Source organism: the organism of the source record quoted next, unplaced genomic scaffold (assembly GCF_019419815.1).
Source record: "Pyrus x bretschneideri cultivar Hongxiangsu unplaced genomic scaffold, Pyrus_bretschneideri_v1 Contig7, whole genome shotgun sequence".
Lineage (NCBI taxonomy): Eukaryota > Viridiplantae > Streptophyta > Magnoliopsida > Rosales > Rosaceae > Pyrus > Pyrus x bretschneideri.
The window spans coordinates 7,076,353-7,093,579 of NW_025999809.1; the positions used below are offsets into that span (position 1 = coordinate 7,076,353).

General features: G+C 37.6%; 2 protein-coding genes and 1 pseudogene across 2 annotated transcripts; all 3 read left to right on the forward strand.

Annotated features, from left to right (window-relative positions):
• The first annotated feature begins 220 nt into the window (after positions 1-220).
• LOC103957360 (ubiquitin-conjugating enzyme E2 11-like) lies at positions 221-673 on the forward strand. The gene has a single exon (XM_009369513.1). The coding sequence runs from the start codon at positions 221-223 to the stop codon at positions 671-673; it is 453 nt and encodes a 150-aa protein (XP_009367788.1).
• Positions 674-6,225: 5,552 nt separating this feature from the next.
• Positions 6,226-11,572, forward strand: LOC103957361 (annotated as a pseudogene).
• Positions 11,573-12,579: 1,007 nt separating this feature from the next.
• On the forward strand, positions 12,580-14,321 carry LOC103957329 (heme-binding protein 2). Its single transcript, XM_009369481.3, has 2 exons — positions 12,580-12,861; positions 13,727-14,321. Exons 1-2 carry the CDS (start codon positions 12,605-12,607, stop codon positions 14,145-14,147), a joined length of 678 nt encoding a protein of 225 aa, XP_009367756.1. The 5' UTR covers positions 12,580-12,604; the 3' UTR covers positions 14,148-14,321.
• The last annotated feature ends 2,906 nt before the right edge of the window (positions 14,322-17,227 follow it).

Below are 17,227 nucleotides of genomic sequence, written 5' to 3' on the forward strand. Positions count from 1 at the left end.
TGGTCTCAATTATTGCTCCGAAAAGATATGGCATTAATATACAAATTAATCCTATAAATTCAAGAGAATGGAGGTCCGTAGCTTGTAGATTGTAAGCTATACAGTACACAACAGTTTCATCTTCGATCAAAGCGCGATCAGTGCGATTCATCAGACAAGTACGTACCAAGGGCTTCGGTAGAGACTTGTTTCATTTCCGAACTTGCTTGCGAAGAGGTCAATGGCCGCCGCGAAGCGCATTTTGAAGGAGCTCAAAGATTTACAGAAGGATCCTCCTAATCATATCAGTGCAGGTCCTCAATCCTCCGGAAACCTATTCATATGGCAAGCTACAATTATGGGACCCCCTGCTAGCCCATATGAAGGAGGTGTATTCTACCTTGAGATTAACTTCCCCGCTGATTATCCCTTTAAACCGCCAAGGGTACAGTTTAAGACTAAGGTCTACCACCCAAATATCAGTAGCGATGGAACCATCTGTCTCGATACCCTAAAAAAAAATTGGAGCGCTGCTCTTAGTATTTCTAAAGTGTTGATCTCAATATGCTCATTGCTAACTGATCCAAATCCCGACGACCCTCTCGAAAAGGAGATTGCTCGGCTCTATAAAAATAATCGAGGCAAGTACGAAGAAAATGCACGTACCTGGACTCAGAAGCATGCAATGGGATGATTTTCATGATCAAATATTGCCCAGATTAGAATAAGTAAGAGATGTATCAAAATAACGTCATGAATGCATGCATGTATGCTTGATGAAGAATTCTATATAGAATATGTGATACAGAATAAAAAGACTCATGAGCAGCTGATCGTATGTAATACGTACTCATATGTTTGTTTTAATTTATATTTTAGTGAACAATGTTTCATGCAATTAATAATTTTCTTACGAATCAGAGCTAAGAACAACAACGGTATCGATCAAACATGTGAGAGAGAGAGCACGCAATATGATCAGTTGAGATGGTAAAAATAGCATTGTTATAAAAATCCCCACCTGGCGCCGTCTAGGTCTCGCCTAGGCGCTAGGCGCTAGGTCACCACCCCGATTAGTCCCTAGACATTTGAAAATTAAGAAAGTGCATCTAGAACCGTTTAGGTGTCCGCCTAGCCTGTCTAGGCACCTGCCTAGCCTGCCAAATCTGCCTAGGCATTTGCCTAGGTTGCAACTCTCACTTAGACAGAAAATCGATCATTTTGTATTTTAATTTTTCAATAAAATGTAAGAAACTTGTTGAATACTTGGATGAACACTCATTATATGCTGGTTCCCCATGTTATCAATATGTTCTAATACCTTATAATTTATATCTCATTATATGTTGCAATTTATGTATCTCAATACAATTATGTGTGTTTTTTAAAGTATAAATCAGCACTTATTTATACAATATATAATAAATTTACTTAAATCCGCCTAATCCGCCTAGGCCCCCGTCCAGCCGCCTAGGCGCTAGGCCCTAACCCGCCGTCCGACTAGCGCCTAACTTTTTTTAGAACCTTGAAAAATAGTCATATGCACAACAAAAATATTAGGGGTGAGTTTTTTTTTAAAGATTTTTACTTGGTAATTTTGCTCTGGTTTTTCTACCTGGCTAAGCTTTTTGAGTGTATAGTTTGAAGAAAGTTGGGGTTCTCACCATAAAATCAATTGGTAATATGGGGAGTAACCCAACCTCTTATAAACCCTTGCAAAGTAGCTAGGTTTCTCCTTTCACCAATGTGAGACTCTTTTACCTTCACATCCTCACATAGTTTAGGCTATCGATTCCTATAGCTCTTTATTGTGCTTGGTGATCTCAGTGGATCATTTGGGAACTAATTCCTAATATTTCATCAAGTATGCTTCATTTTAGCTTATCTATCATTTCTATTCTAACTTCTCCCCATTTTATTTGCTCCTCAATTTTATATCTCCTATTCTGATTACAAATTAACAAAAGAGCCAAAAGTGTGTAACTTTGCTCACAGTGGTAATGAGTAGCCTGCTTTAGAGAATTAGAACATAAGTGCGTAACAACAGAAGACATTAAACAATGCATGTACCGAATAATATATTTATGATGATTTATTGATTTATTTTATACATTTAACTGATTAAAAATTTTCAATTTGAATAATTTTTGTAAGGATGACATTCAAATGAATATTAAGTAATTGAATCGTTCCAATTAAAGTACTTACAATAAAAAAAAATACGTTATTTACAAGTGGGGACCAAAGAGGAAATGCAAGTATTATTCATCATAAAGTTATATAATAACAGATTAGCACATTACTTTAACCCAAAACGAACTTCTACAGTGAAAAAAAATAAAAAATAAAAAAAAGACTACTACAATAAAAGAAATTCGTGAATCCCAACTACTCAGCAGAAAGGATGTTTTTATTATCTTTGCAACTTTGTTGTAGTTCTTGGTCATGGCTTATGATATAATTTAGCCCAACCTGTTGGCCGAATTGTACCCAACCAAAAAATAATAATTAATATTATTGTTACACCAGAAAAAAGAGAATTGTGATTAGAATCTAAAATTCTTATTGTACACTTTAAACTTTCTATATTTAGAGAAAAAATAAACTTTGTGCAATAAGTAGTTTGCTTTAAAGACAAAAAAAATTTCTTTTTGTTTCGTTTTTTTTTTTTTTTTTTTTTTTGTTAACAATAAATTTTGTTAAATTAGATGTTAGATTAGCCACTGACAGGGTTCGAACCCACGCTATCATGCAATGGTTCAACTCCTTTACACCACTATGATAAAGGGCCACTTGCTTGTTTTATTTTCGGTTAAACTTTGTTTCTTCTTTGTTTAGTGTGTATCGAATTTTGGTAGGCTTCATGGCAGTTTATCAATTTGATAAAAATTCAATAAACTGCCTCCTATTTCGTTATTCAATTGCTTTGAATGTTCTTGAAATTTTGCTTGCTTGAAGCGTATTATAAAACTTACTCTCATGTCCTCCTACTCCATGGTGTTTTTGGTGCTCACTATTTATCTAGCTTTCACATAGATTATTTGACTGAAACGAAACAAGAGGTTACTCTTTACGTTGACCTTGCGTTTGATGAGTACTGCAAGCTAGAACTTCCCATTCCTCACAAGGAAAAACTGTGAAACTCTAGTTTTCGTGTGGTTGGCATTTCCAATGGGTTTGTGTGCCTTCTGGATGACTTGTCCTTTTATCCGTACAACTTCATAATATGGAACCCAATCATAAGAAAGTGTCCCTTCCTGAACCTAATTTTACCTTCAAGAAGTGTGGTGGATATGATGCTTTTATTGGTTTCGGGTATAATGCTACTATCAACGACTATAAAGTTTGTCAGATTTGTCAATCTTTTGGATCAACAGTGGCGTCCAAATGTACCTGAGGTTTATTCACTAGCCACAGGCTCATGGAGAAGTCTTTGTTTGGTTGCTCCTAGATTATAGCGAAGAGACCCACAGGCTTTCGTCAATGGGGCACTTCATTGTGCTTATTTCGGAAGGAAAATATTCCAGAGAGTTTGAAATATGATAGTACCGTTACACAGGGTTCATAGCATAACCTGATGAAATGGGCATTGGACCATGGAGGTAACAAGGTGATGCTTCAAAAACCGCCAATTTCGCACAATGAAATCAGAACATAGTGACGGTGATAGCTCTGATATGAGAAGATACGTTTTCTTTCTTTCTTTGGAAAAAGTTAAATATAGCATGTATCTTAATGTTATTTGTCTTGGAAATCTTGAGTAATTGGATATACCTGCAGCAAACATGATTACTGGACTCTGTAAAGCAGAGCTTGCTGAAGCGCAATTGTTGATCATTCATTTTGCTATGTGCAGGTAGAAAATGAGGACATATTAAGTTTCAATACTCTTACAATGCGGTTTTCTGTAGTTGCGAAGTGGTAATCTTGCTGCATGTAATGTCATAATCTAATAATCTATATCTGTGCAGAAATGTCCGACGATCATTTTCATTCTCTGGTTATCCGGTACCTCTTTGTTTGCTAAAGACATCATTGGATATTGCAGGCACCCATGTACTTTTCGGTTCTCTATCGCTTTTAATGTATGCAGTCACTACTCCATCCATCTAATATCTGTTTCTTAGTTTATATAATTGTAATTTGTTGACGCAAAAAATCGGTGAAGGAACAACGTAAAGTGTTAAGTTTGTGACATTCGCTCGGTTGCTCCGGTCACCTAGTGAGGATAATATGTAAAAAAATAGAGTTAGGGAAGCAAACATAAGATGTATGTGGATCACCCTAAGTCTGGCTACGTTCACGGAGTAGAGAAGTTATCATTAATAGTGAAGGTTTTACACAAATAGATAGGTTCAAGCATAATCATCATTAGTGGGTTCTAATGACTAGTTTAAGTACAATAATGACATTAGAGATTAATTGTAGGAGAATGGTCTTCTTTTATAGCTGAGGAGAGTCTCCAGTTTTTATCCACGGTGGATGTGGGACTCTATGAGCCTTATTCTGACGTTGACATGTGTCGTGCTGTGATTAGCCTCCTAGGTGGAGGGAAACTCTTGTGCTTCGGCAAGGATGCATCCGCATGAACCCCTCAGTAGGCCCTTGAAGATATGAAGTTGACAGATGCTTGATAGTTTCGGGATTGGTCAAGTATGGTATAAATATAATCTTCCTTGTGATATGAGTGTTTTTGCCATTGGATGAATATCTGGTTTTGATTTTTCCCTGAGCAACCTGATGGAGCTTCTCCTCACACTTTGGATTGCCAATGAGCAAAGGATTCAAACAAATAAAAACTAATGAATACTCGCATCATCTGGCAACGGCAATATTATGAAGTGGAACTCTTATTTTTCTCTATGTACTTTGGTCTTTGGAGCCAAAGTTTTCATCAGGCCTCCAAGTTTTGTAGAATCTAGAAGCTAAGGTATATGAGCGAAGTAACTGCGAGTGGTGCACAGTAATGAGTTAGAATTATCTTAGATTCATGGTTGGATTACTTTTTGTTATAATTTCAAAAATTGGTAGCATTTCGGAACTTTAAAAACTTGATTCAAAATTTGTTATTTTACGTATTATTCAAACTGAAATTCCCAAATGATCAATTTTTCAAATCTTCTCTCATGCGCACCGGGTAGTGTGCACATGAGTTGCACACTCCAACAACAATTTATGATCCAACAACAATCAAACAACATTGTAACCACACCGTCAAGGGTTGCGCATGATCCGATTTTATTATTGTTGTTACAGTTTCATGATATGTCGTTGTCATACTATTTTTGTTCCAGTGTTGTTATGACTCCATTACATCTCCATTACATTGACGTGGGTCTATGCGCAATAGAAAAAATATTATAATTTTTGTGAACTTTCGTAATTTTCAAATTAGTTGTTTATGTTTTTTCTCTTTCAGGCCCACTAGTACTATTTGCCCATGACAACCGTATAACAAAATAAAGCCCAATACAAACCCAACTTGTAGAAACCCAAGATGTGATATACGGTGAGGATTTTTTTATTGAAACATAATCATATTGTGACAAAGTTATGGCATTTGACCTAAATAATGTGGATAACACTTGCTAAATACTTGTAAACAAAATCTTGAACAACTGTGTCACGTGACAAAAGTTAGTTTGTGACGCTTGTCAGTCACGCATATTGCGTGTGGACAATCTATAAGAAATCATCAATACAAATAACATATGTGATTTATATATAGCGAGTGATATTTGAATCCCCAATTCCATGATTATAAGTGCTTGTCCCTAAACCATCACAAAATTGTTCATGTGGCACTATGACATGGAAACTTGAAGGTCAAGAAATGTCAAGACTAGTTTAGAGTCCATTTCCCCATCTTCATTCATAATGATGATCAATGCTAAACCACGCCATCTTGGAAGTTAATGGTCTTAATTAATTATAATTAGGCAATCTCGAATTTCATATCCACATTTCATTCTTGTTTTTGTTTTCATTAACGCTAACCCATGCCGTCATCTTAATAGTTGCTATACCCATGCTATCTTGCAAAATCAATGGCTCCAATTATTGCTCCAAAAAGATATGTACAAATTAATCCTATAAATTCAGAGAATGGAGTAGATTACAAGCAATACAGTACACAACAGTTTCATCTTCGATCAAAGGGCGATCAGTGCGATTCATCAGACAAGTACGTACCAAGGGCTTCGGTAGAGACTTGTTTCATTTCCAAACTTGCTTGCGAAGAGGTCAATGGCCGCCGCGAAGCGCATTTTGAAGGAGCTCAAAGATTTACAGAAGGATCCTCCTAATCATATCAGTGCAGGTCCTCAATCCTCCGGAAACCTATTCATATGGCAAGCTACAATTATGGGACCCCCTGCTAGCCCATATGAAGGAGGTGTATTCTACCTTGAGATTAACTTCCCCGCTGATTATCCATTTAAACCGCCAAGGGTTCAGTTTAAGACTAAGGTCTACCACCCAAATATCAGTAGCGATGGAACCATCTGTCTCGATGTTAAGGATACAATTAGAACTAATCAATGATGTATCTGTTTAGGATTTTACTTAGCTGTTAAGCTATGATTGTTATAGTCGGTTATTAGAATCTGTAAAGCTATTTATATTGGTTGTACACACGGCTTGTCTAATTGAATAGAAATCATTTTTCCACAACAACTTCTCTCTCTAGATTTTCTCTCTCTCTCTACCTTTAGCATTTCTCTCACAGATCTATGACTTTCTACATGGTATCTTTCGCCATAGTCCACCGACTTTGATCCCTCGCTTCCCCTTTCTTGCATTTTCTCGCCTTCCAAACATGTCTTCTACGCCCTAATTCTCTTCAATTTCTTCCTTTCTTTCTCAATTTCTCTCTATTTCCTGCAATGACGACGGCTGCGCACTCCTCTTCTCCGGCTGCTTCTTCTGGATCTCATGGCGATGTCACCAATTCGTCAGTTCAATCGCTCTCGTCTATTACTGTTCAGAACATCACAGGTATGGTTGCGACGAAACTCAATCGTCACAACTATATCACCTGGCGTAGTCTCTTCCTCCCTGTTCTGAAACGATTCAAGCTTTTAGGGCTTGTTACTGGATCTGATGTGTGTCCTTCTCAAGTTCTGCTTGATTCCTCTGGATCTCGATCTCTGAATCCAGCGTATGAGGCTTGGTGTGAACGAGATCAAATCTTGATGATTTGGATTAATTCTACTCTATCTGAAGATCTTCTTCCCTTGACAGTTGGCTTTGATGATTCCAAATCTCTCTGGCAATCTCTCGAGCGTCGCTTCTCTGGTGCATCTCGGACGCATATTCACAGCTTACGCTCAAAGATTCAAACTATTTAGAAAGGTGACTCCTCGATGACGGATTATCTCAATTCTCTCAAGGAAATTTCTGACAAACTTGCAGCGGCTGGGGAACCGATTTCTGAATCAGATCTTGTTGCATATACTCTTTCTGGTCTTTCTGATGAGTATGAGTCCTTTGTTGACTCTATTGAAACCCGACTTGAACCTGTCAATTCTGATGAACTACACGGCATGCTTCTCAGCAAGGAAATTTCTCTTCAAAAACGCAAGACCAGACCATCCTCATCCTCCTCTCAACTTTTTCATGCCTATACCGCTCACCAAGGTTTCTCTGGTTCTACCAACCACAGAGGCAACCATCGTGGTCGATTTCAGAATCGGAATAAGTTTAATCAAACTCGGAATTTTGGAGGTAATCGCAACAACTATAACCCCTCAGGAGGTATTCTTGGCCCTGTTCCATCTCCTCGATCCACATTCTCTGGTTCTCAGTCTGCCAATTACAGCTCTGGAAAATCCTTTCAGTGCCAATTGTGCCTCAAATATGGCCATGACGCTCTCAATTGTGAGAAACTCTCTCAGTTTGCTTCTCAACGATCCAATGTTGGTCCTCCATTTGGTATGACTGCTACTACTTCTCCTCCACCGAGCTATTGGCTAACTGATAATGGTGCCTCTCACCATGTCACACCTGATCCAGCTTCTCTCAACTCTGCTATTCCATACACCGGCAGTGATCACCTGTTTGTTGGTAATGGTAAAGGTCTGTGTATTTCCCACACTGGCTCTGCTTTAATTCGAACTCAAAATGCTACTTTTAAGCTTAATGATGTGTTATTAGTTCCCAAAGCTTCACACAACTTATTGTCCGTCTACAAGTTTGTCTATGATAATTGGGCATCTCTGACCTTTGATCCATTTGGGTTCTATATTAAGGACCTAAGAACTGGGAGGATGCTCTTCCAGGGCCCTTGTGAAGGTGGTTTGTACCCTTTCTACTGGGATGCATCAAATGGCACATCTGGAGTTGCACTCTCTCCTCAGGCATTGCTCGTTCATAAAGCAGATATTCATTTGTGGCATCAGCGATTGGGACATCCATCGAGCCAAGTATTACATACTATTGTGAATAAACACCAACTACCTGTCATTCGTTCTGTACCTCAAGGTTCTATATCTCAATGATCTGTTTGTACTGAATGTAAATTGGGGAAGGCTTCTAAGCTACCTTTTTCTGTTTTGCCGTGTATATCTACTAGGCCTTTTCAATTACTGCACACTGATGTTTGGGGCCCTTCTCCCATTGCTTCATGTACTGGTTACAAATACTACCTCATTTTGGTAGATGACTATACTAAATACAGTTGGTTATATCCTATGGTTTATAAATCAGATGTGTACTCAGTTTTCACGACTTTTGTGCTCAAAGTTCAAACTTTTTTTTCTTGTCGCATACAATGCCTACGGTCAGATTCAGGGGGTGAGTACTTGAGCAGGACCTTTCAAACTTTTCTCAATGATCAAGGCATTACACATCAACTCAGTTGTCCTCATACACCTGAACAGAATGGGTGTGCTGAGAGGAAGCATCGGCATGTTGTTGAAATGGGTCGAACTCTCCTTTCTCAGAGTGGATTGGCAACCAAATTTTGGGTTGAGGCGTTTCAGACGGCTGTCTATCTTATCAATCGACTGTCTTCTCATTCTTCTTCCATTAGTCCTTGGGAACAACTTTTTCAAGCTCCTCCACGGTATCATACTCTGAAGGCTTTTGGATGTGCTTGTTATCCATGGTTGCAACCGTATTCAGCTAACAAGCTTGACGCAAAGAGCAGATTGTGTGTTTTTCTGGGCTATAGCCTTAATCATAGTGGGTACAGATGTCTTGATCCTGTTACTAATAAAGTGTATATTTCACGGCATGTTACGTTTGATGAGCAGTTGTTTCCATTCAAGCACGGCATGTTCTCTGATTTTAACCCACCACAACCTGCCTCCTCTACAACCTCTTCTCCTACCTCTGTGACTATTCCAGTTCCTGCTCCTTCCAGTACACTTCCATCTGTCACTGCTGCTCTCCCTCATTCTACACATCAGGACTCTCTCTCACCGGCTCCGTTTACTACACTATCTGCCCCGATATCTCCATCTTCCTTACCTGCTTCTTCTCATAATTCATCGGCCTCTGTCCCTGCACCACCACCATCTCTTAATTCTCACCCAATGATTACTCGAGCTAAGGCTGGCATTCACAAACCAAAAGTCTTTACTGCCACAAAACATTCTCTTCCTGTGTCTGTTGATTCACTTGCGTGTCTGCCTCCTACTCCTACCACATTTCTGCAAGCTTCCAAAAATCCACATTGGATGGCTGCAATGCAGGATGAGTTTCACGCCTTGCAGTCCACTGGCACATGGGATTTGGTTCCTTTTCATCCCAACTTAAATTTAGTCGGCTGCAAATAGGTGTTTAAAGTCAAACATAAGCCTGATGGCTCCATTGAACGGTACAAGGCCCGTCTAGTGGCTAAAGGCTTTCATTAGCAAGAGGGCATTGATTTTTCTGAGACTTTCAGTCCTGTTGCTAAGCCCACAACTATCCGTATTCTGTTATCCATTGCTATTTCTTATGACTGGTTCATTCATCAACTTGATGTCAGTAATGCGTTCTTGCACGGTACTCTGAAGGAAGCTGTATACATGATCCAGCCACCGGGATTTGTTGATTCCACAAAACCCCGCCATGTTTGCAAACTTAACAGATCTCTCTACGGTTTAAAACAGGCTCCTCGGGCCTGGTATGAAGCATTCTACACGGCTATTCTGTCCTTGGGTTTCTCCTCTTCTTCTTCTAATACCAGCTTGTTCATCAAGCAGGATTCTTCCATCACCTTTATTTTAGTCTATGTTGATGACATTATCATTACTGGTAGTTCCCGATCTGTTTGTTAATCTATTATTGCTCAGTTACAAACTATGTTTCCTGTGAAGGATTTGGGTGATATTCACTATTTTTTGGGCATTGAAGTACACAGATCTGCTAAAGGACTGTTTCTTCACCAATCCAAATATGCTCTTGATTTGTTGAAGAAAACAGATATGATTGGTGTCAAGCCTTGCTCCACTCCTGTTGGTTCTGCAAAGTTAGATCACTCAGGCACTCTTCTCTCTGATCCCACATTTTACAGATCCACTGTTGGTGCTTTACAGTATCTAACCTGGACGAGACCTGATTTGTCATTTGCTGTCAATCAAGTATGTCAGTACATGCATTCCCCTCGTACCATTCACCTGCAAGCGGTCAAACGGATCCTTCGTTATTTGAAAGGGACTCTTGATGCTGGTTTATGGTTTACCCCAGGGTCTCAATGCCTCACTGCATGGTCTGATGCCGATTGGGCTGGCTGCCCGGTTGACAGAAGATCAACAAGTGGATACTGTGTTTTCCTTGGTCCCAATTTAATTTCTTGGAGTGCAAAGAAACAGTGCACTGTTGCCCGCTCTTCTACAGAGGCTGAGTATCGGTCGCTTGCCAATACAGCTGCAGAACTCAGTTGGGTCTGTAAAATTCTGCAGGATATCTCTTTTCCTATCCTCCACACTCCTGCCATTTTCTGTGACAACCAGAGTGCAATTGCTCTAGCCTTTAACCCTGTCTTTCATGCTCGGACTAAACATGTGGAAATTGACTATCACTATATCCGTGAAAAGGTTCTTGCTGGTCAAGTCAGTGTGCACCATGTTGCTTCTCTTCTTCAACTCGCCGACATTTTTACTAAATCCTTGCCATCTGCTCGCTTTGCTGAGTTAACTTCCAAGCTTTCAGTTCGCTTTCCTCCCTTTAGCTTGAGGGGGTGTGTTAAGGATACAATTAGAACTAATCAATGATGTATCTGTTTAGGATTTTACTTAGCTGTTAAGCTATGATTGTTATAGTCGGTTATTAGAATCTGTAAAGCTATTTATATTGGTTGTACACACGGCTTGTCTAATTGAATAGAAATCATTTTTCCACAACAACTTCTCTCTCTAGATTTTCTCTCTCTCTCTACCTTTAGCATTTCTCTCATAGATCTATGACTTTCTACATCGATACCCTAAAAAAAAATTGGAGCGCTGCTCTTAGTATTTCTAAAGTGTTGATCTCAATATGCTCATTGCTAACTGATCCAAATCCCGACGACCCTCTCGAAAAGGAGATTGCTCGGCTCTATAAAAATAATCGAGGCAAGTACGAAGAAAATGCACGTGTCTGGACTTAGAAGCATGCAATGGGATGATTTTCATGATCAAATATTGCCCAGAGTAGAATAAGCAAGAGATGTATCAAAATAACGTCATGAATGCATGCATGTATATATGCTTGATGAAGAATAATATATACAATATGTGATAAAGAATAACAAGATCCATGAGCAGCTGATCATATGTAGTACGTACTCATGCTTCTTTTAATCTATATTTTAGTGACAATGTTTCATACAATTAATAGTTTTCGTACGAATCAAAGTTAAGGACAACAAAAGTATAGATCAGAGATGTTACACCTCAACTAGAGAGAGTATGCAATATGATCGGTTGGGATGATAAAAATAGTCATGCTCACAATAAAAATATCTGGAATGAGTTTTTTTTTTTGAAGATTTTTACTTGGTAATTTTACTCTTGCTTTTTCTACCTGATTGTGTTTATTGAGTGTATAGTTTAAGCTATCAATTCCTATAGCTCTTTATTGTGCTTGGTGATCACAATGGATCATTTGGGAACTAAATCCTAGCATTTCATCAAATATGCTTCATTTCAGTTCATTTGAAATCTGTATCCGATTCTGACTTCTCCTCATTTTAATTGCTTCTTAATTCAGTTCGCCTAATTTTGATTACAAATTAGTAAACGAGCCATAAGTACGTAACTTTGCTCAAAGTAATTATATTTTTTGTTCAAAATAATGGGTTTGTGTTGGAGTTTAATGTTAAACTTATGAAGAAGATATGCACCACTCCAACAAAAACAGGAAAATCTTTACCATCAAATTATCAATCGTGCACCAACGGCTGGATTCTAGTTCCAGATAAGTCGACAAAGATTTCACAAACGTGTACACTCATGAACCCCTAAAATAAGTTCTAAATGACCCCAAAAGCTTCCTAGAATCACAATAGTGCCACAACAACGCGTGTAACAGTTCTAAATTTTGTGGACCTTAGGCATTGAGATACTCTTCAGCTCCATAGCAACCTCACAAAGCTTACCCTATCTTTTTGTGGGATATAAATACCAAAAATACATGCAACTTTCACTACTGCTCATCCATGGCTGCTTTCAATATGTTTAAGCTCTCATTTTTCTTGAGCCTTCTCTCCCATCTGAACCAGGGGTTGTGGCCACAAAATCAAAACAGTTTGGTTATATTTCCACCATCATGTAACAGCATAGAGTGCCCTAGCTTCGACACAGTCGAGGTTGGAAATGGCTACGAAGTCCGTCAATACAATTCGACAGAGTGGATATCGACTTCTCCTATTCAAGATATCTCTCTTGTTGAAGCCACCAGAACTGGCTTCTTACAGTAAGTTTCTTTTTTCCCTTCAATTTTTCTGTATTCTTCGTATTTTACCTTTTTATTTCCTTGTTCATATGTTCTTGCTGAGCTAGATTTATTATGGGAATTTCTTATTGCGGAATATAATGTGTACGTGGGTGGATGTGATGAAAAATAGTCGTCTGTGCTGGTTTGGTTATATATTGCCCTCTTTCTCTATAAGCATATATGTTTCATTGTCTCATATGTTGTTGATAAACAATAAAATATACATATAACCTCCTTCTTAAGAGAGATTCCTTTGAAAATCATCCTTGCAAAAAATTATTGAAATCCAAAATCGTCTGACCATATGATTAACAGCATGAGTATTTAGTTCTTTTAGAGAAATATTGTGTTCGTCCATTACTTACGTGATTATTAGATTAAATGATTTAGGATTACGATGATCTTTTTAGTAAATATGAACCTCGAACGAGGTCCTAAAGTTCTAGTGGTTCAAATAATCGGATTGTATTGTGAATAGTAGAAAGCGATCCTGCTTATACACATATAGTCGGTACATACAAAAACTCTTCAATGGTGAATTGGAATATAGTACACGCTACGATTACATACAAATTTAAAGGTACAAATGCTTAAAGAATAATAAACCTTGCATCCTATAGGTCTTGTATTCGGATTCTCCTTTTCCCAATATCTCTGTAACAATATCGCTTTCACTTGTGACAAAAGAATCTCACAAGGAAATGATATAGCGACTCTTGTAGTAAACGAAATTGATTTGAAAGCCGAATCTTATTGAAATGAGGAGTTTTAATACTGAAAAAAATAAAATGTTTTCTTTAATTTAATCTATATATGAAAAGTCTCATATATGTTAATTACACAGGTTGTTTGACTACATTCAAGGGAAGAACAAGTATGAAGAGAAAATAGAGATGACTGCCCCAGTCCTCAGCGAAGTCTCACCAAGTGATGGACCCTTCTGTGAGTCCTCATTTGTTGTGAGCTTCTATGTGCCAAAGAAGAACCAAGAAAACCCACCACCAGCAGAAGGTCTTCATCTTCAAACATGGAAACCTAAATATGTGGCAGTGAGACAATTCAGTGGTTTCGTATCTGACTACAACATCGGAGAAGAAGCTGCTGCCTTGCAGGCCAGTCTTGCAGGCACTATTTGGTCTGCTGCCATTGACAAAAGCCATGCAGCCGATCACACTTCAGCTTATACTGTTGCGCAGTACAATTCGCCGTTCGAATTTGATCATAGGGTGAATGAGATATGGATGATATTTGATTTAGAAGAGTGATCGATATATAGAGAGAACAAAACTACCATGCTTGAAGCCCCAAATCACATATGTAGTAAGTGTACAAGTCACAGTGGTTGACATATACTATTTTGGATTAAGCTTCCATCTTTTTATCACAGACGTTACTAGTTTTGTTAAATATATCAAAATGCCAAAATGCTCTATTACATATATGAAAATCATCAGTTGTAAACAAACTAAATCAGTCTAGTGACTTCAAAGACTTCATTAAGTCAGATTGGAATATTTAAACAAACTATCGACACGGTTTGTGAAAATCACAAAGACCAATTTCCTGAAATACCAGAAAACAAAAAAGTGATTGCAGCATTTTCCATTCAATGATGACACAACACTATAATGTGTTCGTTCTCTTAGTCTACAAATTCAAGAAAAATGTTTTAAGCTCCCTTGTTTTCAAAGAGGTTGGATAGATAAGTTGCAGACGCTTCAGTTGATTCTTGCCCAACTCCAAGTTGTTGTTCTTGATCCAGAGCAAAAGCAAGCTAATAATAAAGTCAAAGCGTGGCTACAAAGCGTAGTAGGCGGTTTAGTTTTTTAAGTTGATGACGTGTTAGATAAATTTTGTATTGAAGTTCAGTGCAGAGAAATGTTCATGATTGGAAAGAATCTAGTGTCAAAGAAAATACACATCTTCGTTTCTAGCTCGAACCAACTTCCTTTTCAGATAACGATTGACCATAAGATCAAAGATGTTGGAGAGAAACTTAATGTTATCGCATTAAGCAGAAGTTTTCAATCAAAAGAGCTGTTAATTGAAGATTTCTGATTTCAAACTAGAGAGAAGGCCACTCATTCATTTGTGCATGCAAAGAATATAATTGGGGAGAAATGAAAAGAGAAGGGCAATCATTCAACTTTTGTTGGATCATATACTTGAAGGTGCATCCGTTGTTTTTTTTTTTTTTTTTTTTTTTTTTTTTAATGAAAATGTATCCGTCGTTTTTATAGTCGGGATGGAGGTAGTTGTCCAAATCATTCAACAACGTCGTGGTGGACAAAGAGTTGGGCATGTACAGTTTTACCAGTCTTCTTATCCCGACTATGGAAACAATTACATTATCTGTGAAGAATGTGCATGCTTTCTTTGTCACTGAATTCTTTCTAGCCATCAACATTCCTCTCCACTAAGCTTCAGTAAGAAATTCATCCAACACGTCATCAACTTCAAAAACTAAATTGCCTACGCTTTGGAGCCACACCTTGACTTCATTATTAGCTTCCTTTTGCTCTGGATGAAGAAGAACAGCTTGGAGTTGAGCAACAACCAGCTGAAGCTTCTGCAACTTCTCTCTCACACCCTAAAACATATCCAATCTCTTTGAAAACAAGGGACCTTAAAACATTTTTTCTTGAATTTGTAGACTAGAGAACGAACACATATTATAGAAGACTAGCCTTCATGCACGCTCTCACGTGTGTGTAGAAGACATTTTTTTTAATCATGGCATACTACATGCGACTTACATGTTTTAAATGTATTTATATGCGTAAATTAACAAAAGGAAAGTCAAATATCTAAAGTAAATGAATAATCTTAGATCATGCTAGAAAAAACCCCTCACAAACCAATCAAAGCAGTTGAATTCACATAATAAAATCGATATTTCAATTTTCATCTATAATCTATTGAATTTACATAAGAATAGAGACAATAATATTTAATAAATTGATTGAATCATATTATTGCTAGCCCATTATGAGGCTAATTGTCACCCCTTTAGTGTAGATAATATCGTTTGTTCAAAAAAAAAAAAAACAATCATTTGACAACTAATTTAATTACATTATTATGTGCGTGCGAAAGACCTTTTTTATAACCGGCATTACATGCCTCCTAAGATGTTTTGAACATGTTTAAAAATAGAGAAAATAACATTTAATGAATAACTGATTGAATCACATTATTATTAGCCTATTGTGAGGTACTAATTAAAAATAGAAAAAATTGTACAACAAGAATTAATTATTAAAAAATATTATTAAAATAACGAAAATACCCCTACATTATTTGATGCATTATTTTGAGTTTCTTTTGAAATTTTTTGTTTTGAGGGCATTTTTGTTCAAAATTTTTTTGGTGAAACTTGTGACCCCATAAGGGATTGTTGGCTTTATATATAAAGATAACACAATGGAGATAATCCTCTAATTCTCCAAGGATTAAATATTTCAAACAGTAACTATGGACTCACCAACCAAACCAACCAAAGAGGAGTTCACAAGGGGTCGGTCTTTTTGGTTTAAGTTTTAACCCAGCATTTATGATGTTTTGATTTAAACACTAATTTTGCATTTATTTTTAATTGGTATGGTTACTTTAGTTTGCCATAATTTGATAAGGGGTGTGCTATCCACACACCCCATTTTACTTCTCACACACCCCTTCATAATTTCTGTCCGTTGATCTTCTTCAATTCATCCGATCCGACGGTTGAAAATTAAAAAGGTGTGTAAGAAGTAAAATAAGATGTGTGAATATCACGATGCCTACGCATCCACGGTGCCTCCGCATTCGGCCTCAAAAACCACGGTACCTATAAAATCGGCATCAAACCCAACACGAAACTTTCATGAACAATGATACAAAACATTGAATAATCGATCTGTAGATGAGGTATTCTATCTCAGTACAAAACCTCCATTTAAATATTGAAAGCAATGAGAGGTGAAACAATAATGTTCCACCTTGGCAACTTGATTTCCAGCATGCTAAACTGGGAAGTCCATACCTGCAAATTAATTTTAACTTCTTTTTCTGGTGCAAAATGTTTTTTACTACTTGCTTGTGTCAAACTTTGTTACAGTTTACCATCAAGCAAGGGATTCCAAAGGCAGGCAGCCATGGATTTAACTTTTCCAAGATAAACAAGCCTACAGTGAAATCAGTAAAAGTAAAGGTAACCAACGACTGAAATCAATTCAACTTTTCCAACTCATAAGAACATTTCCTTGAAAGAACTTCAGCTGGCAGATTGAAACACAAGGAAAAGATATTCCAAAGACAGATTGAGCAGAGACATCCAGTAGACAGATTGAAGCATAGAAAATCCCGG

Excerpts from the sequence above, each read along its gene's own strand:
- LOC103957360 (XM_009369513.1), top strand. The coding sequence starts at position 221 with ATGGCCGCCGCGAAGCGCATTTTGAAGGAGCTCAAAGATTTACAGAAG.
- LOC103957329 (XM_009369481.3), top strand. The coding sequence starts at position 12,605 with ATGGCTGCTTTCAATATGTTTAAGCTCTCATTTTTCTTGAGCCTTCTC. Across the intron at positions 12,862-13,726 it reads ACCAGAACTGGCTTCTTACA|GTTGTTTGACTACATTCAAG; the intron begins GTAAGTTTCTTT and ends TTAATTACACAG.